General features: G+C 46.5%; 1 protein-coding gene across 1 annotated transcript in view; it reads right to left on the bottom strand.

Annotated features, from left to right (window-relative positions):
* The window catches only part of LOC137525344 (zinc finger protein 585A-like), an 84864-nt gene extending 61512 nt beyond the window's left edge, over positions 1-23352 (bottom strand). The window contains exons 1-2 of the mRNA XM_068246398.1: positions 23270-23352; positions 17402-18314 (exon numbers count right to left, since the gene is read on the bottom strand). Of these exons, the coding sequence (XP_068102499.1) occupies positions 17402-18314; positions 23270-23279 (923 nt within the window). The 5' untranslated portion in view covers positions 23280-23352. The remainder of the gene's footprint in view (positions 1-17401; positions 18315-23269) is intronic.
* Between the last annotated feature and the right edge of the window lie 3131 nt (positions 23353-26483).

The following is a 26483-nucleotide window of genomic DNA, read 5'->3' as shown; positions in this document are numbered from 1 at the left end:
GATAACCTACTTAGCACCCTGGTTAGCACGTCTAAAGACTTTAGACATGCTAAGTAGGTTGGCACCACTTTGTGAATCAAGCCCCAGGTGTTTCTGACATTATTGTCAGATCTGACAGATCAGCTGCATGCTTGTTTCTGGTGTTATTCAGACACTTCTGCAGCCATACAGACCAGCAGGACAGCCAGGCAACTGGTATTGTTTAAAAGGAAATAAACATGGCAGCCTCCATAGTCTTCTCACTTCATTTGTCCTCTAAATCGTCTTTATTAAAAAAAAGCAGAACATCATGGAATAGATAACATGTGCCGGACAGAAATGTGCTCTTAGTCACAGCCTTAATTACAATCAACAGATGTGTGCTTAAAATGGACCTGAACTCTTGCACAGGACACAAAGAAAACAGAAAGAAATGCCCCCTGTATGTATTTAGAGAGTTTAGCCTGTCTAATTCATCCTTATCTGTGACAAGTATTTGAACTCCCAGCTGTGTCAGCCGACTGCCTCTGCAGAAAAGCTAATTTGTAAACAAAGGATGTTAACCCTGGGCTACTTCCTTGAAAGCAGGAAGTAGACACACTGCAGAGTAACTGCAGGATTTGTATCCTCTGTAATAAATAAATGTTTTCTTTAAATGCCATTATGCTGTTGCTTAGCTTTTAGAGCAGAGAGGACGATCTGAGTTCAGGTCTATTTTAAATAGTAGTGTGATGCCCCCCCCCCCCCACCAGGCAATGCAGATGACAGTCTAAAGGGGAACACAACCTCACATAGAGTAACTGACATGATGATGTAGTAAGAACAGGATAAGAGCATCTTCCATGAGGAAATATTAATTACAACCATAATACATTTATTTTTAAAGTAGCCAAGTTTATTGAAGAAGTAAGGCAAATACACATTAGTGAGAGAGTACAACAAAGTGTCAGATGATACATTAGAGGCCTGGAATAGGCACATCAGGATACATATAAACGTCAAGCACTTGGCCTACTTTTAGGGCTGGTTCAGACGAACATCTGCGTAGCGTCGCGTTTGGGGGCGTTGCGGCGGCTGCGCGGTCAGGCTTTCAGTAGCCTTCGTGGCGCGTTCTGATGCGGTCGTGTTTTTTTCTTCCCCTAGGGGGACATTAGCCATCGCAGGTCGCCGCCCCCTGGAAGCTACATGTCGCTTCCAGGGGCAGCTGAAACGCTAGCGAAAATCGGGACTCGAACGCCACGATCGTGTAAATGCTCGCAAAAGCTCGGTGTAAACGCTCCTATTCACTTGACTGGGAGCATTTACCGCGACATTCCGAACGCTGGCGGTAAACGCTCCGCAAGCGTCCATCTGAACCAGCCCTTAGATATATACATAAACTATAAAACAGCCACAAACATTAGGAACATGAGGAAATATGTTTAATTACAACCATAAAACATTTATTTTTAAAGTAGCCAAGTTTATTGGAGAAGTAAGGCAAATACACATTAGTGAGAGAGTACAACAAAGTGTCAGATGATACATTAGAGGCCTGGAATAGGCACATCAGGATACATATAAACATCAAGCACTTGGCCTACTTTAAGATAATGTATAAAAACTATAAAACAGCCATAAACATTAACAGCTGCCTAAGAGGATACAAAATAACCACCAGTAATATGAAGGAGCTCGGACGTCAGCTGGAGATTAGTAACAGTGATGGGTACTCAGTATAGGGGATATATTATAACTTAGTGTGTGGGGAATTTATCCAGGTAGAGCAGTGAATGTGTTTAAATTCAGTGTGAAAACCCACCTGTTCAGTTTGGAAATTGCAGAAATATAATTTTATGCTCAGTGTTAACACTTCATCCCACTACCAATTACTGAATCTGAGAGAGCCTAAGCGCTTTGAGTCCTATGGGAGAAAAGGAGCTATAAAAAAAAGGTATTGTTATTGTTACATTTGGATAGGGGTACCAGAGTAGCGTATAAGTACAGCAGTCTATCAGGTGTGTGGGGAGCAGCCTTAGTCACTCGCTCCAGTGTCACATCCCACTCACCCTCTGAGATATCCCCTCCATCCCTCTCCCAGGCCGTCCGGCGGGAGGCAGCACAGGGGCTGGCTGAGGGAGGCATTATCATATTACACAGAGCTGAAATAAGCTGCTTAGATGATGGACCCCGAATAGGAGTCATATTTGTAGGGAAGTTCTCACACTGGGTCTACATTGCATGTCTGAGCTGCAGAAATGCAGAAGACGGTGTGGTGCAGGTCAAATTCAGATGCTTGATGCACAAAAGATTTAACTAGTTCACCACTAATGGGTTTTTCCTTTATGGACCAAAGCAATTTTCACAGTTCAGCGTCCTCCCTTATATTCACCAATAACTTTATCACTACTTTTCGCAACAAAATGATCTATATCTTGTTTTTTTGCCACCAATTAGGCTATTTTTGGGTGGTACATTTTGCTAAAAAAAATATTTTATTCTAAATGCATTTTAACGAGAATAATAAGAAAAAAATGGAGAAAAAAATCATTGTTGTTTCTCAGTTTTCAACCATTAAAGTTTTAAAATAATATATGCCACTGTAATTAAAACCCGTGTATTTTATTTGCCCATTTGTCCCGCTTATTACACCATTTAAATTATGTCCCTATCAGAATATACTACAACAAAATTGTATTTGGAAAAAAATGTGTATTCTTCTAGTTTTGCGTCTGTCACTAATTGCAAGCCCTTATTTGCAAGAATAACAGTAATATACCCTCATGACATACATATTAAAACAGTTGAGTCCGTAAGATAACTATTTTTTTGTAAAGGTCTTTTTTTTAACTTTTATAAAAGGGTTTTATTTAGGTAACTATGGGAAGGGAGGTAAGGTGTTAATTCATGGGGTATTTTATGTATCTTCATTTATTGGGATGTATGTAGGTGTAATTTTACTATTTGGCCTCAATTTTACCAATTTTACTATTTGCCCACTACGTCCTAGAAACACCAAATTTTCACAGCATGGAAAGGAGAACAGTGGGGACAAGAGAAACATTTTTCAAAAAGTGCTCTAGGTGCCAGAATGGGTTGGTGTCTTAGGTGTGTGGGGTGTCAGGGGCCGGGAGGACGGGGGGAGCCAGTGATGCAGCGTCGGGAGGGACAGGCTCTCAGCTATACTAAGTATAGCTGAGGGAAGTGCGGCGGAGTGGCGTGTGTGGCGGCAGCTGGGAGAGAGCTTCAATCAAGGTAACGAGAGGATGTTGGCATAGAAACATTTTTTAAAGGTAAATATTTATTATTAATTTAGAACATTAAAATACTTTAGGCCTCGTTCCCATTGGGTGCATTCAGAGATGTGTAAAAGCGCAGGATAAAAGTGCATGCATTGGTGCACGTTTCAGTGCGCTTTTTTAAAGCATGCTTTGCTTACTGTAGCAGTAGCAGCTGTCAAAAAAGGGGGGTCCCCTTCCAGATGCCACCATGATGGCCCCCAACTTCTCCTGGAGCCCCATGGATTGGACAAGGGCTCCGGGGGAGGCTTAGCTACCCCTCTCCTCCAGAGCCCCCCCATACCACGTACTATGAGGGCTGGCATAGCTCAGGGTACGAAGCCCCATGTGGCTGGGGCTCTGCATTCTGGCTATCCCAGCCTGCATGGGGACAAGGGGCTAAAGAGGCTAAATTTGCATGAATTGGGAGTAGATGACTCTATATAGATTCGTAGTGGTGTTCCACTTCAACAATTCGAAACCACGATTAAATACAGATTGTTGTATTTCAAAAGGGATTAAAGAGGCTCGAGAGGGGGGACCCCAAGTCATTTTTTTTTATTATTTCCCAAATTCTGAACAAAATTTTTTAATGGTCCAAAAAATAGGTAAAGTTTCCAGGGATCCTTATCCAGCCATATTGCGGATGTATAGCGATCCCCGGCCAAAGCGTTGCCACATTTCCACAGGGTTTCCAGGTGGTCAGTACTGACTGCGTAATCACCACCAGGAAACCCTGTCATGATGTCACTGCTCTTTCTTTTCATAAATGTAAATTTACATTGCTGATAGGTTTATACATCATCTGTAAATTAACCCCATTTACATATAAGTCATCCGCCTCTGCATGGGACGCCACGCCGCCCCGACCCCCGCTCTGACACTGTGGTGAGGCCATTACCATCCAGCCTCCTCCGGTCACCCAGCTCTACATCTTGAACGACTCTGGTGCTGATGCCAGCGGTCAACCGCTCCCACATGCAGCACTTCAAAGGTGGATTACCAACAAGCCCGCAGTGATTCTCCCTCCTGCAGCCCATGAGCTCTTCTCGTGAGTAGGGTGAGACACACACTGAAGCCCTGCGAGGAATTGGTTAGATCTATGCATACTGTATTGGCTTTAATGTTGGGGAGACCTGAGATGGCACCCATGGACACATCTGCTTCATGAATCCATTTGGCTGACTTACATCCTGCTTGCTGTGCTGTTGCTTGGGTGAACTGTGTCCTGCAGGTCGCGTTGCACATCCTGTCTGCTGTGCTATTGCTTGGATGAACTGTGCTTTATATGTCACGTTGCAACAATAATATCAAAGCCTGTGTGTATAGCGCTGGATGGTGTCCAAATCAAGCTTTCCCGCTTTTGGCCGTATCCTCCTGTTGCTGTAGGGGGGACATCATGTACTTTGCACATCCTGTATAGCTTTTGTTGCTTACATCATCTCAGAAGCTGCTGTTAGCATTAGATGCCGGCGGGTGTATGTTGGTGTGACGTGGGTGTCTGAGTGGGTGAGTTGTGGCGGGGTGGCCATCCCATGTGATTTTTATTATTTTTTATCAGTTTTTGTGGACCTAATAAAGGAATTGATATTTTCATGAATTTGGTATTTATGTCGGATTATTGGGGGTGTATGTCCTACCGTTTGAATTGTCTTCACTGCCAAGCTTGAATAGTACCATTTACATATATACTTTTTTTCCTTTCAAAACTTTAAAACCTATTTTTTCCAAAACGACAAGGTCTTTTGTTCCTATTCTCCCCACTGTTCTCCTGAACATTCCCCGAATACTGGCTGTTTCTAGAATGTACGAGGGCTTTGCTATTAACTGTTAATCACTTTCCCACACTCTGACCATGAAGATTAACCACTTGAGTACCAGAGGTTTATACCCCCCAGTGACCAGGCCATTTTCTACAATTCAGCAGTTCACAACTTTAACGGTTTATTGCTCTGTCCAAATAAATGAAATTTATTGCTCACCCGAATTAATTTTACCTCTTTTTCTTCTCACTAAGGCCTGGTGCACACCAAACAACCGCTAGCAGATCCGCAAAATGCTAGCAGATTTTGAAACGCTTTTTCTTCTTTTTCTGCAGCGTTTCAGCTAGCATTTTGCGGTTTTGGGAAGCGTTTTTGGTGTAGTAGATTTCATGTATTGTTACAGTAAAGCTGTTACTGAACAGCTACTGTAACAAAAAACGCCTGGCAAACCGCTCTGAAGTGCCGTTTTTCAGAGCGGTTTGCGTTTTTTCCTATACTTAACTACTTAACATTGAGGCAGAAACGCATCCGCAATCCAAAATCTGCAGCAGCCCGGGAGTATGCGTTTCAACAAAACGCCTCCCACTCTGGTGTGCACCAGCCCATTGAAATACATTACCCAAGCGGATCCGCAGCCGCAAGCAGATCGCAAACACGCTCTGGTGTGCACTAGGCCTTATAGTGCTTTTTTTTGGTAGTATTTGATTGCTGCTGCGATTTGTATTTGTTTTTAATTAGTAAAAAAAAAATCAATTTTTTTAAAACCCATATTTTTTAATCCCCCCCACCTCCCTTAAATTGAAAAATATAAAAAAATATTGTTTTCAATTAATAAAAAAGGTCACATTTGTTTTAAAAAAACAAACTATTTTTTTTTGTCCCCCCCCCCCTTCCCTTAAATTGACCCTAGGCAGATACATGCACTGCACTAAACACACATAGGTATGTAACTGTGGTAGGGATTAGATTGTGAGCCCCCCGAGGGACAGTTAAGTGACAAGGACATCCTCTGTACAGCGCTGAGCAAGATCACAGAGCTAAACAAGCAATTCTTTCATTGATTTGTAAAAAAAAACAGCCTGCCAGCTCCGATCGCAGGCTGGCAGGCTGATTGCTGCGGCCCCCTGTAAACAGTGATGGGAGCTCGCGCTAGTGTGAGCTCCCTGCAAATCTCACCTCTCGTGAGATGACGCCATATGGCGACGCTGAAGAACAACTCATCCTCTCTACTGCCCCCGATCCACGTTAGGCAGTCGGCAATGGGTTAAAATCAAAAAACTATACGGTCTTTGTGGAAAAATGTTTAGGGAATTCTAGCAGATATGGAGGCTTTGCTATTAACCACTTAAGTCACCAGCGCAAATGTACAGGGTGGGCCATTTATATGGGGATGGTTGGTGATATTAACTTCCTGTTTGTGGCACATTAGTATATGTGAGGGGGGAAACTTTTCAAGATGGGTGGTGACCATGGTGGCCATTTTGAATCCAACTTTTGTTTTTTCAATAGGAGAGGGTCATGTGAGACATCAATCTTTTTGGGAATTTCACAAGAAAAACAATGGTGTGTTTGGATTTAACATAACTTTATTCTTTAATGAGTTATTTACAAGTTTCTGATCACTTGTAAAATGTGTTCAATGTGCTGCCCATTGTGTTGGATTGTGAATGCAACCCTCTTCTCCCACTCCTCACACTGCGATAGTAACACTGCAGGAGAAATGCTAGCACAGGCTTCCAGTATCCGTACCCTCTTCTCCTACTCTTCACACTCCGATAGCAACACCGCAGGAGAAATGCTAGCACAGGCTTCCAGTATCCGTACCCTCTTCTCCCACTCTTCACACTCCGATAGTAACACTGCAGGAGAAATGCTAGCACAGGCTTCCAGTATCCGTACCCTCTTCTCCCACTCTTCACACTCCGATAGTAACACTGCAGGAGAAATACTAGCACAGGCTTCTAGTATCAGTACCCTCTTCTCCAACTTTTCACACACTGATAGCAACACTGAAGGAGAAATGCTAGCACAGGCTTCCAGTATCCGTACCCTCTTCTCCCACTCTTCACACACTGATAGTAACACTGCAGGAGAAATGCCAGCACAGGCTTCCAGTATCCATACCCTCTTCTCCCACTCCTCACACACTGATAGTAACACTGCAGGAAAAATGCCAGCACAGGCTTCCAGTATCCGTACCCTCTTCTCCCACTCTTCACACACTGATAGTAACACTGCAGGAGAAATGCTAGCACAGGCTTCCAGTATCCGTACCCTCTTCTCCCACTCCTCACACTGATAGTAACACAGCAGGAGAAATGCCAGCACAGGCTTCCAGTATCCATACCCTCTTCTCCCACTCCTCACACACTCATAGTAACACTGCAGGAGAAATGCCAGCACAGGCTTCCAGTATCCATACCCTCTTCTCCCACTCCTCACACACTGATAGTAACACTGCAGGAGAAATGCCAGCACAGGCTTCCAGTATCCATACCCTCTTCTCCCACTCCTCACACACTGATAGTAACACCGCAGGAGAAATGCTAGCACAGGCTTCCAGTATCCGTACCCTCTTCTCCCACTCTTCACACACTGATAGTAACACTGCAGGAGAAATGCCAGCACAGGCTTCCAGTATCCATACCCTCTTCTCCCACTCCTCACACACTGATAGTAACACCGCAGGAGAAATGCTAGCACAGGCTTCCAGTATCCGTATCCTCTTCTCGCACTCTTCACACACTGATAGCAACACCGCAGGAGAAATGCCAGCACAGGCTTCCAGTATCCATACCCTCTTCTCCCACTCCTCACACACTGATAGTAACACCGCAGGAGAAATGCTAGCACAGGCTTCCAGTATCCGTACCCTCTACTCCCACTCCTCACACACTGATAGCAACACCGCAGGAGAAATGCTAGCACAGGCTTCCAGTATCCGTACCCTCTACTCCCACTCCTCACACACTGATAGCAACACCGCAGGAGAAATGCTAGCACAGGCTTCCAGTATCCATACCCTCTTCTCCCACTCCTCACACACTGATAGTAACACCGCAGGAGAAATGCTAGCACAGGCTTCCAGTATCCATACCCTCTTCTCCCACTCCTCACACACTGATAGTAACACTGCAGGAGAAATGCTAGCACAGGCTTCCAGTATCCGTACCCTCTTCTCCCACTCTTCACACTCCGATAGTAACACCGCAGGAGAAATACTAGCACAGGCTTCTAGTATCAGTACCCTCTTCTCCAACTTTTCACACACTGATAGCAACACTGAAGGAGAAATGCTAGCAACGGCTTCCAGTATCCATACCCTCTTCTCCCACTCCTCACACACTGATAGTAACACCGCAGGAGAAATGCCAGCACAGTCTTCCAGTATCCATACCCTCTTCTCCCACTCCTCACACACTGATAGTAACACCGCAGGAGAAATGCTAGCACAGGCTTCCAGTATCCGTACCCTCTACTCCCACTCCTCACACACTGATAGCAACACCGCAGGAGAAATGCTAGCACAGGCTTCCAGTATCCGTACCCTCTACTCCCACTCCTCACACACTGATAGCAACACCGCAGGAGAACTGCTAGCACAGGCTTCCAGTATCCATACCCTCTTCTCCCACTCCTCACACACTGATAGCAACACCGCAGGAGAAATGCTAGTACAGGCTTCCAGTATCCATACCCTCTTCTCCCACTCCTCACACACTGATAGTAACACCGCAGGAGAAATGCTAGCACAGGCTTCCAGTATCCGTACCCTCTTCTCCCACTCTTCACACACTGATAGCAACACCGCAGGAGAAATGCTAGTACAGGCTTCCAGTATCCATACCCTCTTCTCCCACTCCTCACACACTGATAGTAACACCGCAGGAGAAATGCTAGCACAGGCTTCCAGTATCCGTACCCTCTTCTCCCACTCCTCACACACTGATAGTAACACCGCAGGAGAAATGCTAGCACAGGCTTCCAGTATCCGTACCCTCTTCTCCCACCCTTCACACACTGATAGTAACACCGCAGGAGAAATGCTAGCACAGGCTTCCAGTATCCGTACCCTCTTCTCCCACTCCTCACACACTGATAGCAACACCGCAGGAGAAATGCTAGCACAGGCTTCCAGTAGCTGTACCCTCTTCTCCCACTCCTCACACACTGATAGTAACACCGCAGGAGAAATGCTAGCACAGGCTTCCAGTATCCGTACCCTCTTCTCCCACTCCTCACACACTGATAGCAACACTGCAGGAGAAATGCCAGCACAGGCTTCCAGTATCGGTACCCTCTTCTCCCACTCCTCACACACTGATAGCAACACTGCAGGAGAAATGCCAGCACAGGCTTCTAGTATCTGTACCCTCTTCTCCAACTCCTCACACACTGATAGCAACACCACAGGAGAAATACTAGCACAGGCTTCCAGTATCCGTACCCTCTTCTCCCACTCCTCACACACTGATAGTAACACCGCAGGAGAAATGCTAGCACAGGCTTCCAGTATCCGTACCCTCTACCCACACTCCTCACACACTGATAGTAACACCGCAGGATAAATGCCAGCACAGGCTTCCAGTATCCGTACCCTCTTCTCCCACTCCTCACACACTGATAGTAACACCGCAGGAGAAATGCTAGCACAGGCTTCCAGTATCCGTACTCTCTTCTCCCACTCCTCACACACTGATAGTAACACTGCAGGAGAAATGCTAGCACAGGCTTCCAGTATCCGTACCCTCTTCTCCCACTCTTCCCACACTGATAGTAACACTGCAGGAGAAATGCCAGCACAGGCTTCCAGTATCTGTACCCTCTTCTCCCACTCCTCACACACTGATAGCAACACCGCAGGAGAAATGCCAGCACAGGCTTCCAGTATCCGTACCCTCTTCTCCCACTCCTCACACACTGATAGTAACACCGCAGGAGAAATGCTAGCACAGGCTTCCAGTATCCGTACCCTCTTCTCCCACTCCTCACACACTGATAGTAACACCGCAGGAGAAATGCCAACACAGGCTTCCAGTATCCGTACCCTCTACTCCCACTCCTCACACACTGATAGCAACACCGCAGGAGAAATGCCAGCACAGGCTTCCAGTATCCGTACCCTCTACCCACACTCCTCACACACTGATAGTAACACCGCAGGATAAATGCCAGCACAGGCTTCCAGTATCCGTACCCTCTTCTCCCACTCCTCACACACTGATAGTAACACCGCAGGAGAAATGCTAGCACAGGCTTCCAGTATCCGTACCCTCTTCTCCCACTCCTCACACACTGATAGTAACACTGCAGGAGAAATGCTAGCACAGGCTTCCAGTATCCGTACCCTCTTCTCCCACTCTTCCCACACTGATAGTAACACTGCAGGAGAAATGCTAGCACAGGCTTCCAGTATCCGTACCCTCTTCTCCCACTCCTCACACACTGATAGTAACACCGCAGGAGAAATGCCAGCACAGGCTTCCAGTATCCGTACCCTCTTCTCCCACTCCTCACACACTGATAGTAACACCGCAGGAGAAATGCTAGCACAGGCTTCCAGTATCCGTACCCTCTTCTCCCACTCCTCACACACTGATAGTAACACCGCAGGAGAAATGCCAGCACAGGCTTCCAGTATCCGTAGTTTCAGGTGCTGCACATCTCGTCTCTTCACAGCATAGACAATTGCCTTCAGATGACCCCAAAGATAAGAGTCTAAGGGGGTCAGATCTGGAGACCTTGGGGGCCATTCAACTGGCCCACGATGACCAATCCACTTTCCAGGAAACTGTTCATCTACAGTGTTCTCCCCAGGCTCTTTTAGCTGGGTGCTCCACCTGGCTAGTTTTGGTGAGCACCTGGCTGTCATTGGCTCATCTTCTCCTTTGCTGTAAGCAGAGAAGCGCCTGCCCTGCATTCTGTCATCTCACTCCACTCGGCTACTTTTTCATGCCACCCGGCTGGAAAAAGATTCTGGGGAGAACACTGATCTAGGAATGCTCGGACCTGACACCCATAATGTGGTGGTGCACCATCTTGCTGGAAAAACTCAGGGAATGTGCCAGCTTCAGTGCATAAAGAGGGAAACACATCATCATGTAGCAATTTCACATATCCAGTGGCCTTTAGGTTTCCATTGATAAAGAATGGCCCCACTATCTTTGTACCCCATATACCACATTATACCATCATTGTTTTTGTTCCAACAGTCTTGGAGGGATCTATCCAATGTGTGTTAGTGTCAGACCAATTGCGGTGGTTTTGTTTATTAACTTCACCATTCACATAAAAGTTTGCCTCATCACTGAACACAATCTTCTGTGTAAACTGAGGGTCCTTTTCCAATTTTTGTTTTGCAATCTAAAGTGTGTCTGCCCGCCTCTGGGATGAATGAGTTATAATGGGGAGTCCAGTCTGGGCTAGAGGTCCATCACTCCTCCTCAATAGCCCAAAGCAAGAAATGTGCCCAATTAGGACTTGACCCTCCACAGATGTATATCCAATGTTTATTGCATGTCAGTAGCAGTAGTACAAAAGCATGACAAACAGCATGACGTTTCGGGCGGAGCCCCTTTCTCAAATGCTGAAGCTCCCTTCATTTCATTCCAACATATAAAGACAATTAGACAACACGCCCCCATCAATTACAAGGGGGCGGGCACAAATCTTGAAGTTACTTAACCCTTACTAGGGAAAAGAGCAGCAACCGGTGTTCACAAAAAGCATCTAGGGCTGAAATCCTTGTTTAACCTGCCTGGTGACTGAGTTCCCAGCCTGTCCATCCAATGAGCCCCACATCTCAGAAGGGTATGCCTGTGATCCCTCCTTTCCTGAAACTGCACCACCTCTAATACCTAATCTGTGTCACTCTGTGTCTCAGTTCTATGAAGTGACGTGCCAAGGGGGACTCCCTTTTGGTCTGGGTTTCTCCTTCTTTTACTTTTGGTGGATTTTGTATGTTACTTTTACGCTCATTGAGCCTCGTCTATATATCCCGAGTGGTCTGGCCAACATCCGCCAGACCACACGGCATTTGATGAGATACACCACCCTCTTGGTATCACATGTGGCAAAGTGTTTAAGAGGGATGGGAACCCCTGAACTAGGATGACGTACTTCAGGACCTTTAATTATGCTGTTACAATGTTGGCAGTTTAAACATGGGTATGTCTCAACTTTTCCGGGGCCTAGAAACATCTGTGTCTTACCTCTTGTATGGCCTACATCAGCCCGTACAAAGAGATCCCTCAAAGACTTACCTTGTCTAATTGTTGTCTAATTGTCTTTATATGTTGGAATGAAATGAAGGGAGCTTCAGCATTTGAGAAAGGGCCTCCGCCTGAAACGTCATGCTGTTTGTCATGCTTTTGTACTACTGCTATTGACATTCAATTTTTGTTTTGTCCATTCTGCAAATTCAGTGCACCGATCTGGGTTATCCTTGTTGAGATGCTGCAGTAGCTGGAGTTTGTAACAGTGTCATTTGTGAATAGCCAATGTCCGCCGAAGAGATGTATGATTAATGCCTCTCACCAGTGACATGCAGCGAGTGCTACCCTGTGGGCTCTTGCTGAATGAAGCTAGGACAGCCACTGATGTTTCTTCACTAGTGACAGATTTCATGAGTCCACATTTCAAACATCCAACACTGAACCAGTTTCACGAAACTTAGCAAGCAGTTTGCTATCTGTAGCATGGGAGATGGGTGGTCTCCTAGGGTGTCCGGTTACTGCGTTCACCAGACACCAACACAATTTCTATCAGCTTCTCACGTGTTAACCTCGGCGACAGGTCAATGGCTGCAAACTTGTAAATAACTCATGAAAGAATAAAGTTACGTTAAAACCAAGCACACCATTGTTTTTCTTGTGAAATCCCCAATAAGTTTGATGTGTCACATGACCATCTTCCTATTGAAAAAAACAAAAGTTGGATTCAAAATGGCCACCATGGTCACCACCCATCTTGAAAAGTTTCCCCCCCTCACATTTACTAATGTGCCACAAACAGGAAGTTATTATCACCAACCATTCCCATTTTATTAAGGTGTATCCATATAAATGGCCCACCCTGTATTTTTGAGCCACTCTCTGGGTTTTGCCACACTTTTTTTTTAAAGAAATTGTGGCTGCAGAGATGCCATGAAAGTTGTAAAAGTTCACCTGCCCATTAAAGGCTATGGGGCTCGGTCAATTTTTCAAGGAAAAATATGATCCTCGGCCATCACTACCAGGGAGTTTTTACGAGGCATCTCTGAAGATCTCCTCCTCAGACTGAGCGTTTCACCCGCTCTACTCCCTGGAAAGCAAATGTGTTCATATCCTGCATGGCAATTCCTGAAACTCTTAGCAACCACTGAAGTATTGTCTGTGGCCCACTGCGGGCCCCTAAAATGCTAAGAAATTCTGAGCCGTAGGGGGCGCCCCGTGCACCCCACATGCTGCATACGGCAGGATATACCAGATATGACTCATGATGCTGCATCATTAGAATAGAATAAAGCACCAAGTTTATTCAAATAAGCCTGAAGGGAAAAAGCGCCCCAATGAGTACTTACCTCAGTATCCCCGTACCTCTCCCCCCCACCAATCCAGTGCTGGGACCCCCAAACCTCCTCAACAAGCACCTGTGGAAGGGTGTGTCTATCTGTGCTCCTGCCCATGAACAAGTGTGTTAGCACAGAGTAGATGCAGGAAGCCTTCGACTTTTTATCTGCCTAGCCGAGTCATTCTGTGCTACAAAGCAAGCACAAGGCATCCTCTGCAGTGTGCCCACCTGGATGGATGGGAGCCTGACTGTGACCTTCCAGAGGGTGCAAGCACAAAGCATCCCGCGCAGTGTACCTGCCTGCATGGATGGGAGACCGGCTGTGACCTTCCAGCTGATGCAACACAAAAAGACACCAGCTATGGCCTCAATGAACCGCACCACATCAGACATGAATCATATAGAAAAAAGTTACATCCTTTATTTATCAATCCACAAACAATTAAAACATACTTAAAAAATTGTCTATCACTACTCTTTACATGCTTTACATTTTCAGGGGATTTCTCCTTCACACTATCTGAATATTGGTTGATATTGATCAGTTGTTGTTTGTTATTTCACTGTATTACATCCAGTTATACAGTGATCATTTCAGTGGTTATATGTGTGTTTTTTCATGATTGTTATTTAATTATATTGTTGTATGCACTTTGCACTTTGGTCCCTTGTTTTTGGTATTCATGCTGTGTACTATCCAGCCCCAATGTTCACTCATTATATCAGTGTGTCACCAATAATGGTTCACACCCTTAGTGGTGTGTCATACACAATATTAGCACTTTATATTCCTGCCGGTTCTCCGATAATCTGGGTTGACATGCTATTCCCCACCTGTTTTTAAGTATGTTTTAATTGTTTGTGGATTGATAAATAAAGGATGTAACTTTTTTCTATATGATTCATGTCTGATGTGGTGTGGTTCATTGAGGCCATAGCTGGTGTCTTTTTGTGTAGTATTGTAATTCATTGGCCATTCTGCACATGTCAGGGTTCCTCATAAATTATAGACAGGACTGTACTAATGTTATGGATGGTGCGCCCCAAATTGTTGTATTTAGTTTAAACTTCCAGAGGATGCAATCACAAGGCATCCCGCGCAGTATGCCCGCCTGCATGGATGGGAGCCTGACTGTGACCTTCCAGAGGGTGCAAGCACATGGCATCCCGCGCAGTGTGCCTGCCTGCATGGATGGGAGCACGGCTGTGACCTTCCAGAGGGTGCAAGCACAAGGCACCCCGCGCAGTGTGCCCGCCTGCATGGATGGGAGCCCAGCTGTGACCTTCCAGAGGGTGCAAGCACAAGGCATCCCGCGCAGTGTGCCTGCCTCCCTACATGGATGGGAGCCCGGCTGTAACCTTCCAGAGGATGCAAGCACAAGGCATCCCGCGCAGTGTGCCTGCCTGCATGGATGGGAGCCCAGCTATGACCTTCCAGAGGGTGCAAACACAAGGCACCCCGCACAGTGTGCCTGCCTGCATGGATGGGAGCCCGGCTGTGACCTTCCAGAGGGTGCAAGCACAAGGCATCCCGCGCAGTGTGCCCGCCTGCATGGATGGGAGCCTAGCTGTGACCTTCCAGAGGGTGCAAGCACAAGGCATCCCACACAGTGTGCCTCCCTACATGGATGGGAGCCCAGCTGTGACCTTCCAGAGGGTGCAAGCACAAGGCATCCCACACAGTGTGCCTGCCTGCATGGATGGGAGCCCAGCAGTGACCTTCCAGAGGGTGCAAGCACAAGGCATCCCACGCAGTGTGCCTCCCTACCTGGATGGGAGCACAGCTGTGACCTTCCAGAGGGTGCAAACACAAGGCACCCCGCACAGTGTGCCTCCCTGCATGGATGGGAGCCCGGCTGTGACCTTCCAGAGGGTGCAAGCACAAGGCATCCCGCGCAGTGTGCCCGCCTGCATGGATGGGAGCCTAGCTGTGACCTTCCAGAGGGTGCAAGCACAAGCCATTCCTGGCTCGATTGTCGGGAAAAGGATGTGGGGAGCTTGTGGAGGATCCAGAGGGGTACGGATCTGACTTTGGATTTACTTTTAATTACAGATTTACTTTACCACTTGCAATGTAATAAATAGAAGATGAACACAACCAATTACTAATTAAGCTTAGTACTATATGTAGCCATGTTTATTCCATCATCCCACCTCAGTTCAGGGACTTGCTTTACAAACCAATGCGCTGAGTAGCATGAAAGAGCCCCGGGACTCTGTATAATATGCTGCCAGATACGTCTAGCAAGAAATATAAGAAACATTGAAAAATAACACTGACAACCAAAACATTTCCCACACTCAGTGCAGTAATAGAGCTTCTCACCAGTGATGAGAGAGGGATAAGCGGAACTGAACAAGCCTGTTATTGGCTCTTACTTACAGTGGTGTGAAAAAGTGATTGCCCCCCCCCCCCCTTGTTAAAAAATAACTTAACTTTAGTTTATCACACCTGAGTTCAATTTCTGTAGTCACCCCCAGGCCTGATTACTGCCACACCTGTTTCAATCAAGAAATCACTTAAATAGGAGCTATCTGACACAGAGAATTAGACCAAAAGCACTCCAAAAGCTAGACATCATGCCAAGATCCAAAGAAATTCAGGAACAAATGAGAACAAAAGTAATTGAGATCTATCAGTCTGGTAAAGGTTATAAAGCCATTTCCAAAGCTTTGGGACTCCAGCGAACCACAGTGAGAGCCATTATCCACAAACGGCAAAAACATGGAACAGTGATGAACCTTCCCAGGAGTGGCCGGCCGACCAATATTACCCCAAGAGCGCAGAGAAAACTCATCCGAGAGGCCACAAAAGACCCCAGGACAACATCTAAAGAACTGCAGGCCTCACTTGCCTCAATTAAGGTCAGTGTTCACGACTCCACCATAAGAAAGAGACTGGGCAAAAACGGCCTGCATGGAGGATATCCAAGGCGCAAACAACTTTTAAGCAAAAAGAACATTAAGGCTCGTCTCAATTTTGCTAAAAAAACATCTCAATGATTGCCAAGACTTTTGGGAAAATACCTTGTGGACCGACGAGACAAAAGTTGAACTTTTTGGAAGGTGCATGTCCCGTTACATCTGGCGTAGAAGTAACACAGCATTTCAGCAAAAGAACATTATACCAACAGTAAAATATGGTGGTAGTGTGATGGTCTGGGGTTGTTTTGCTGCTTCAGGACCTGGAAGGCTTGCTGTGATAGATGGAACCATGAATTCCACTGTCTACCAAAAAATCTTGAAGGAGAATGTCCGGCCATCTGTTTGTCAACTCAAGCTGAAGCGATCTTGGGTGCTGCAGCAGGACAATGACCCAAAACACACCAGCAAATCCACCTCTGAATGGCTGAAGAAAAACAAAATGAAGACTTTGGAGTGGCCTAGTCAAAGTCCTGACCTGAATCCTATTGAGATGTTGTGGCATGACCTTAAAATGGCGGTTCATGCTAGAAAATCCTCAAATAAAGTTGAATTACAACAATTCTGCAAAGATGAGTGGGCCAAAATTCCTCCAGAGCGCTGTAAAAGACTTGTTGCAAGTTATCGCAAACGCTTGATTGCAGTTATTGTTGCTAAGGGTGGCCCAACCAGTTATTAGGTTCAGGGGGCAATTTCTTTTTCACACAGGGCCATGTAGGTTTTGAGGTTTTTTTCTCACTAAATAATAAAAACCATCATTTAAAACTGCATTTTGTGTTCAATTATGTTATCTTTGACTAATAGTTAACGGTTTTTGATGAGCAGAAACATTTAAGTGTGACAAACATGCAAAATAATAAGAAATCAGGAAGGGGGCAAATAGTTTTTCACACCACTGTATCTGTGTGAGATCTCTCATGTCTAAGAAGCGTTGATTTCCGTACAAAACATTTCCAACACTCAGCACATGAATAGGGCTTTTCTCCAGTGTGAGTTCTATCATGACTAACAAGGTCTGATTTCTGTACAAAACATTTCCCACACTCAGCACACGAATACGGCTTCTCACCAGTGTGAGTTCTTTCATGTCTGACAACATGTGATTTCCGTACAAAACATTTCCCACACTCAGCACATGAATAGGGCTTCAAACCAGTGTGAAATCTTTTATGACAGACAAGGTCTGACTTCTGTACAAAACATTTCCCACACTCAGCACATGAAAAGGGCTTCTCACCAGTGTGAGTTCTCTCATGCATGACAAGCAGTGATTTCTGTACAAAATATTTCCCACATTCAGCACATGAATAGGGCTTCTCACCAGTGTGAGTTCTCTCATGGATGACAAGATGTGATTTCCGTACAAAACATTTCCAACACTCAGAACATGAATAGGGCTTCACACCAGTGTGAGATCTATCATGTCTGACATGGTGTGATTTCCGTGTAAAACATTTCCCACACTCAGCACATGAATAGGGCTTCTCACCAGTGTGAGACCTCTCATGTCTGACAAGGCATGATTTCTGTACAAAACATTTCCCACACTCAGCACATGAATACGGCTTCTCACCAGTGTGAGATCTCTTGTGTATGCCAAGACTTGATTTTTTTACAAACCATTTCCCACATGTGGAACAGGAATGAGACCCTCCAGCAGACGGAGAGCTGTGCTGGGTATGAGGTCCCTCAGGATTATACAGGTGAGAGAGGTTGGAGGGAATATTTGGGGTAACCAGGATATCTGCAGGAGACTCTTGTCCAGTGACATCATCATCCGTTGTACAGTCTGTGGATACAGAGAGACGAGTCTCTGAGAGGTTCCTGATGCCGGGACTCTGTGCTGCAAATACAGAAACATCATCACTTCCTGTTAGAGCATTCTGAGGGGAGGAGCAATTATCATTAGGGATGGTTAGTGAGCTGCTGATAATTCCAAGTTGAGGCAAAGTTTGTGCAGACTGGAAATGGACCAGATGCAGCAGCTGCATAACTTTACATAAAATTAGCATACACTTTGCACCATCTCAGAGTTATTGGCATGTCACTGACCATCACACGTTATCAGCTTGACTGAGAACTGCAGAAGGTGGAGCTCATTACAGGCGGCCAATCACATGACTACAACTTTGGCTTGCATGAAAATGTTGTGTAGCTGGGAGTTCAGCCAATCAAATGCATTTCCTGACCAATCTGATTATCTGCATACAATCTCCATGACATTTGCATACACATCAGAGTTATTTGCATGTCACTGACCCCTCCCACACCTAAAGCATTGGCCATACATTGAGCAGCAGTGAATGTAGAGCTTGATGAGACAGTGGAAGCAATGTGTTACTCCTGTGACAACAGACCTATATGTACTTATAGCAAGAGATCTGTGTTATGTTTGTAGAGCAATGTGGTGTCACTTCCACATTCCTATTACCGCTGTGTCCTCGTGTCACTCATATGCCCCGTGTAATGTCTGACGCATTACAGCAACTCGGAAATGTCAGCCAATCACTGAGCTCAGAAGCATCGGACCAATCAGAGAATGCAGAATATTTCTGTGGAAATGGGAACTCCGCGGGATGCCTCCGCACTCTCTGATTGGTCCAATACTACCGAGTATTTCCCAGTCCTGTGATTGGCGTAACAATTTCCAAAAATTACCCCCGACATTGGAACACCACGGTCATCTCAGGCCAATCAGTGTACTGCGGATTGCATGCGGAAATGTGCAAGTTATGCGTACATCCACAACTATAGCTTACATTAAATATAGCAGCATTAACCGGCCAATCGGATTCTCTACCAATCCGGAGCAATTATAGGCCCTAGCAACCAGATTCTAGCTACCTATCACAGGCTATCCCTCCCCTCTTGTATATAAGAGAGGTGAGACTGTCAGCCATTGTGTGGGTTCAGTGAGGAGGAGGATATTGAGGGAGACAGTGCGCTGCATTGTGCTGCAGAGAATCAGTTGTGTGTGGATTGAGTTGTGTGACAGAATCTGGTGAGTTGTGAGATAGTGAGTGAGTGAGGAGTGAGTAGACAGACAGATTGTAGTGCACTAGTGAGTGAGAAGGAGGAGTTTGCTGAAGTTAGTGTGATAGAGCAGAAAGTCAGATGTGAGTGTAGAGAGGCCTAGTGACAGTGAGAGAGGGTGTGCTGTAGTGTGATAGAGAGAGCAGAGGCAGACTGTAGTGTAGTTCAGGGATGGATCTGTACTGTCACCAGCCGCCCCCTGACCAACAGCATCTCCTCCAACATCCCCACCCCCCTTCTCTTCAGTATTGGAAGGCAGATAACCCCCCTCTTCAGTATAGTTAACCAACTGCTCCCCCGTCCAATAGCATGAAAGGAAGCCAGACGCTCCTCCACTTGCAGCACAGGTGGCCAGATGCACCCCCACCCCCTTTAGTATAGATGGCCAGATCCTTCCCACCCTTGTAGTATAGGTGGCCAGATCCTTCCCACCCTTGTAGTATAGGTGGCCAGATGCTTCCCCTCCTCCTTGTAGCATAAATGGCAAGAAATCTCCTCCTTGTAGTATAGATGGTCAGATATTTCCCCTCTCTCCCCCTAGAAGCTTAGGTAGCCTCCTAGTCCAATCAACATCCCAGTACAGCTTCCACCACAGCAGCACCGCCACCAGTCACGCTCTTCTCTGCCTGCCTCCAGCGCCAAAGCTTCCTCTTCCCCTGATTCCCATCATTAGCAGCCACTGTGCATCTCTCACATGTGGCTTGTCGGCACATTACTGGTGAATTACGATATTAAATGCCAGCTGCAGAAAGAGATGCACAGCGATAGCTGATAATGGAGGAGGGGAAGAGGAAGCTTTGGCACTGGAGGCGAGCGGAGAGGTGAGTGACTGGTGGTGCTGCTGTGTGGAGGAGGGAGGTGGGAAACATCTGGCGAGTGACTCTCTGCCCACAAGACCAGCCAGTTCCGGTTGCCTGCAGCTATTGTGAAATATTGAAACAATGAAGCAGGGTGGGCAGCCACAGACCGGGTCTGGCAAGCAGCTAAACACACTACAGAGCCAGCCACAGGCAACAGCAGGAGAGTTCTGCAGTCACACGCTCACCCGATCTCTCCCTGCACTGCAAGCTTGCAACTGAAAATTCAATTGCAAACTGCACATTTCCAGCCCACTGCCTCAACCACCTTTGCTCCTGTGTCACCCTAGGCCAGTGATCTGCAAACTTGGCCCTCCAGCTGTTAAGGAACTACAAGTCCCACAATACATTTGCCTCTGTGAATCATGACTGTGGTTGTCAGACTCCTGTAATGCATTGTGGGACTTTTAGTTCCTTAACAGCTGGGGAGCCAAGTTTGCAGAGCGCTGCCCTAGGCCATGGGCGGGGCTTAAATCCGGCTCTGGTGTAGTGAGTGACGAGTGAGTGAGCGAGAAGATTAGCTGTAGTGTGTCAGAGAGAGTTTGTTTTGGAGTGTAGCGAGTGATAGCGAGTGAGCGTTAGTGTAGAATTTTTTTTATCTTTTTTTATTATTTAATTTCTTTCATTTCAAACTAGATTTACTTTAATTTTATATATTTTGATTTGAATTTTTTTTTATGATCTGCTAATTTCACTTTTATTCTTAGTTTGTAATTTGTTTTTATTTTCTGTATTTAGTCCATTTTTTGTTTCTTTTCATACCCCCCCCCCCCCCCCCAAAAAAAAAAAAACCAAAACAAAAAAACCTGTGCTTAGTTTTAGTTAGAGAGGGAGTTAGAGAGCTTTCACGCAACTTGCTCTTTCACAATTAATGTTTTGTTGTGTGTTCCCCAAGCCCCCCAAATCTCTTAGCTGCCCCAATACATTTGTAGTGTTTCACCCTCTATATGTTTGTTCACAATGAAGCACAGCAAGGGTGATGACACTCCAAGCCGCAGGTGGATGATGGTGGATGATGGTGGATGAGGCGGGTCCTTGTCTGGATGTCAGCAGCCAAAACCCACCAGTCACATCCACAACCTGTGCAAGGAGAGAATGAGGTGGTGGTTGGCAGCAGCAGGCAACCCCCCCCTGACCTGAGCAGTGCACCATTGGCCAGCAGCAGGCAGCCACTCTTGTGGAGAGTATTTGGGGCAGAATGTGGGGAGAAGCCCTCGAGAAGATAATGGGACCAAACACCCAAGACCTGTTGGGGACTGTGGTGAAGGAAATGGCCCGTTTTTGATTCACCCAACCCCCCAAAATAAAGTAATCCCCCAGTCGCCCTCAGAGGTGCATCATGGCCAGGTGGAGAGCCTATCACTGGATGCACCTTGTCTGTCCAGTCCCCAGGCCGAACTGTTTGGGGATGTTTTGTCTTTTGATGATGAGATGGGCAACTGATCGTGGACTGGTTCACCTACAGGCAGCACTAATGGTATATCAGTCAGGCATCAATCAGTCAGGATGGTGCGTCAGGTGCAGTCTAGGGGCATGGGCTCCACTGGTAGGGTAGGCAGCAGGGCAAAACCCAGGAGCAGCCACCCCATCTGTGAGCACCTAGTCCCATGCTGGGCAACAGCCAGCTACAACTAGCAGGAGTGTGTGGCGGTTATCCTCGGCATGGGGCTGCTTCACTGTTCATCGCTAGGATGAGTCCTGCGCGGTCTGCAACCTCTGTGGTATCCGCAACAATGGGCTCCTGGTAAGATTGTTGGCCCAACAGCTCCTGCCCTATTAGCTGGTGGAAAGTGCCCCCTTTTGCCAGCTGCTGTGCTGTTTGGTGCTACAATGGTGGATCCCCAGCCTCCATTATTTTACCAGGACTGCCATCCCAGCCCCCACACCAGCATGTAGAGGAATGTGTACCCTGGTTGTTGGCCCATGCAGTCGGCGGCAGGGTGCACCTCACTACAGATGCTTGAGGGCCCTTAACACTGGAGCGGTGTCACATTTTCACCGTAGCCTACCGCTAGGGCAATATTAGTCTATGGGGTCTTCTACATCGACATGGTGCAGCACAGTACGAGGGAAGTGACGTTTTTGCTGCGTCCCCGACACAAGTGCATACCTGCATTACCGTGCAGCTCTTGCGGCGGACCGGAAGGCATACAAGTCTATGGAGACGCACGTGTTTTTAAACTGACCTCCACATTTTGATGCGCTGCGCATGCATGGAAGCGTATTTAAGCAATACGCTTCTGAGCACGTGATTGCTTCATCAAAAAGAAGTGAGCGTCACTTCCTGCTTGGCCATCTGCCAGACAGGGATTACCGTGTACTAACGTGGTAATCCCCAAAGGCCTGTTTGTAATTTATGGATATCTGTAATGACAAGTCGTAATTGCGGCATCCAGCACCACAGTTATAATCCGTAATCCACCGCGATTACAAATTCTGACTACGAGTGTAATCAGCTGTAATTACAACTATTACAACTAATGAGTCCATTATGGAAGTGCATTTTTTAAATCAGAATGTCTCTAGCAACCAATAGGAATGAGCGGAGCTCTGGACACACCCTTCCCTGTATAAGGCGGATGCCATCTTGGATTATCTCCTTGCTGTTACTCAGCACTGTGTGAGAGGTTGTGCTGGAGAGAGCAGTGCTGTGTATTTGCATTTTGTGATTGATTGAGTGGAGACTCACTGAACCTGTGATTGATAGTTTAGTGATTTGGTTAGAGAGTTAGCTTGTCGAGTTAATAAGACGTTTTGAATCAGGATGATGCCATTTATTGGCTAACTTAGAAGGAGTAAGCTTTCAGCTATGAAGCCTTCCTCAGACTCGACTCCTGTATACTGACAACATGTAGAGCACACAGCTTATATGTACTGGACATTAAAAAGAGATACATTTATCACTTACTAATGCTCATCACAGTAAGAATGTCCTATTCTTCTTCCTCTTCACTAGTCCTTATCATGTCACTCTCCTCCATAGACTGCTGATCACTCATATATGTTTCGTCTTCTTCCTTTTTAATTGTCCTCATCCTACCACCCTCCTCCATAGAATGCGGATAACTCCTCACATATGTGTCTCCTCCTTCCTCTTTAATTGTCTCCATCATGCCACCCTCTTCAATAGATTGTTGATCACTCATCACATAGGTCTCTTCTTCTTCTTTAATTGTACTCACGATGTCACCCTCATCCATTGATTGTTGATCACTCCTCACACAGGTCTGTTGATCTTTGAGCTCAGATCTTAGTTCTAAAAAATAAATTGCATAAATAAAATATTAGTTAAAAAAAAAAAAACACATAAAGAAACATAATTTGCTAGGGGGTGATAATATCCCATAAGCTGTGGTATCTGCACATTCAGCACCACAGTCCTCTCTCCCAGTGTGCCTTGCTCATCATCTGGTGCTTCTCTCCTCCTCTCCATGCAAACATTCCTGGGAGGTTACAGCAGTGCCGGCAGCGGGAGATGGATGAGGATGTGAAGAGAGAACAGCTGGAGATACAGGAAGATAAGAGCTGAGGCCTGCAGCTAATTAGCTATGAATTATCATTACTTATGGCTCCGGCAGCTGATGAACTGGGCAGATGGGACTGCAGCTCCATATACTGACCCTACCTGTCCATCACCTACTAACCCCAAACCTTCCAAGAGCCATAGCAACAAATCTCCCAGCTGGGACAGTGCCAGTACCAGGACAGAAGCAGCAGAGGCCATCCAACCACTCTACAGCTGCAGCCTCCATCTTCTTAACCTGTCCTACCAGCCACGCCCCTTGTTACCTGGCTCCACCACCTAGCTGTGACACACCAGCCATCATCTTTGTGCAGACTCCAACCTCACCCACTGTGGACCATCCAGCACCAGTGGCTCCTGACTGCACATTGGCTTCTTCTCATCAGAGATACAATGGATATGGTCATATGTCTCATCTGCTGAAAATGGACACAATGGATCCTGATCCTTCAGGACCTCACTACCTGAGACCTCCATTGATCCACGACAAATCCATCGTACAACATATTATTAGCTGCTGCCATTCATGACTGTTGCTATGAACCGCTGCTGGCAAAGTGTCCTCCTTCAAAGGGAAGAGATACCGGCCTGCCTTCCATAACGGCTGGGATAAACATGGAACACCTCTGACAGCACAGGAAGTGAGGGAAATCCAGAGATAAGGTAACACAGAGAGTGTGCATACGTGCGAGGTACCAGCTGGAGGTGGGAGCTGCTCCACGAGGATCTTATGGGCTCAGTATTTCATGGCATACAAGGTCAGCCAATCAGAGCTCCGCACTAATCACAGATTATATTATTCTCTAGGTCTCCCTCCCTAAGGGGCAATTATGTATCGTAACCCCCCACATAGATACTTTGTATCATTCTCAGGAATAAAGGCAGACTACCCTAACAATAAAACTACTACTCCCTGCAAGCTCTCTCCATAGAGATGCATGCGCCTGGATTCCTGCTCACACCCTTCTTATCACTACTAAACATTCACCCTTTTCCTCGGTATAGAACTGAGACATTCAAAGTTGCAGATTTTGCTGCCTGGGGAGGCAGAGCTTTGGGCATTATAGCCTCATGAACCCACAGGAATAAAGGGACCCTGAGCAGATGGCATGGGAATGCAATGTACACCAGCCAGACTGGGTGGGGGGGGGGAGAGAAAAAGCTTTACAAAACAGACAGTAAGTGACAGGGGTTTACCAAGCATTTGTGGGTATGCTTAAGTGCATACACATGCCGTCTGCTTAGGGTCCCTTTAAGCAGAACCTCTCTAAGTTAAATAGCCAGATATACCCCCAGTATAGATGGCTAGAAACACCCCCAAGTTTTATGCAGCCTCATTCCCAGGTTAGCAGATGTACCCCCAGCATGAGGCAGCCTCCGCCCCACCCCCTAATAGATAGCCAGATATACTCTCATTTTTAGGCAGCCTCCCTTCCCAGGATGGGCCGTTGTACCCCCAGTATGCAGACTCATAACTGAAGTGGTGGAGCGAGGGGTGGGGGGACAGGCGCGTGCTGTACTCCCAGAGGGCTGGTGACTCCCAAACCTCTGCTCTGTCGACTACCAAAGATTATCATTACCTCAAGAGGGAACTAAGATCGGGAGGGGGGGGGGGTGATAGGGAATATGGCTACACTGCGGGTTAATATAGTACATGTAGGCATACTTCCCAACCTCCCCGATTTTGTCGGGATGGTCCCGCTTTGGGAGGCTTCATCCTGCCTCCTGCGATTGCCTGCCTGAGTCCCAGGCTGAGAAGTCAGGATGGAGAGCAGCAGAGCAATTACAGAGAGCAGAGCAGTCACCACAGGACTTCCTACACAGAGCAATGATGATGTCAGCAACAAAGCCCCAGGTGATTGCTCTGCTCTCCTCTTTCAAACCTGCGGTGTCTGCTTTCCCACATATCTCCTGTCACTGTGTCTGCGTCTAAACACTTCTGTGACATGCAAGGTCCTCTGCCTTGCTGTCACGCTTCAGCAGCTGTGCCCTATGACCTTACTTCCTCCTCTCCTCTAAACTCTCTGCACAATCTTCGGAGGAGGGGATGGACACTGGCTGCAGGGACCGTGCTGGAAGGTAAGGCATGGGGAGACACTGAGCAGCACTCCACTCACAGCACCCATCCACATTCCACACACTATATGTATAGCAAAAAATGGTAAAGTAAGCAATAGCTTCCTGTGTGCATTTTTTTTCCTCTGTGCTTCCTTATTTCCTATGTGAATTTTTAAAATCTTAAACTCCTTTCCAGGAAGCAGAATGTTCCAAACCCACAGAGCAATCCTTCCCCAGTTAGACAGCCAGCATCCATCTAAAGCCTGCTATACACTGGCAGACTTACTCCCAATGTGCTCAAAAGATTGATCCCTCTCTGATCGACATCTGATCAGAGAGGGATCTATGACTACCACACACTGCACATCATTTTTTTATGGATTTCAGCATGAAATCTATTAAAATCAATAGTACTACCACTCTCCCAGGCATCCCGCCCTGACGAAGCGTCTGATGACGCGAAATGCATAGGCAGGAGGGGCCATCAACTTCCGTGCAGAGCAGCACGTGAGACGCCAGGCCGCTTACACCTCCTTACCTC

Source organism: Hyperolius riggenbachi, chromosome 7, assembly GCF_040937935.1.
Source record: "Hyperolius riggenbachi isolate aHypRig1 chromosome 7, aHypRig1.pri, whole genome shotgun sequence".
NCBI lineage: Eukaryota > Metazoa > Chordata > Amphibia > Anura > Hyperoliidae > Hyperolius > Hyperolius riggenbachi.
The sequence above is the reverse complement of the archived record's forward strand: the minus strand, read 5'-3'. Positions and strand labels throughout refer to the sequence as shown.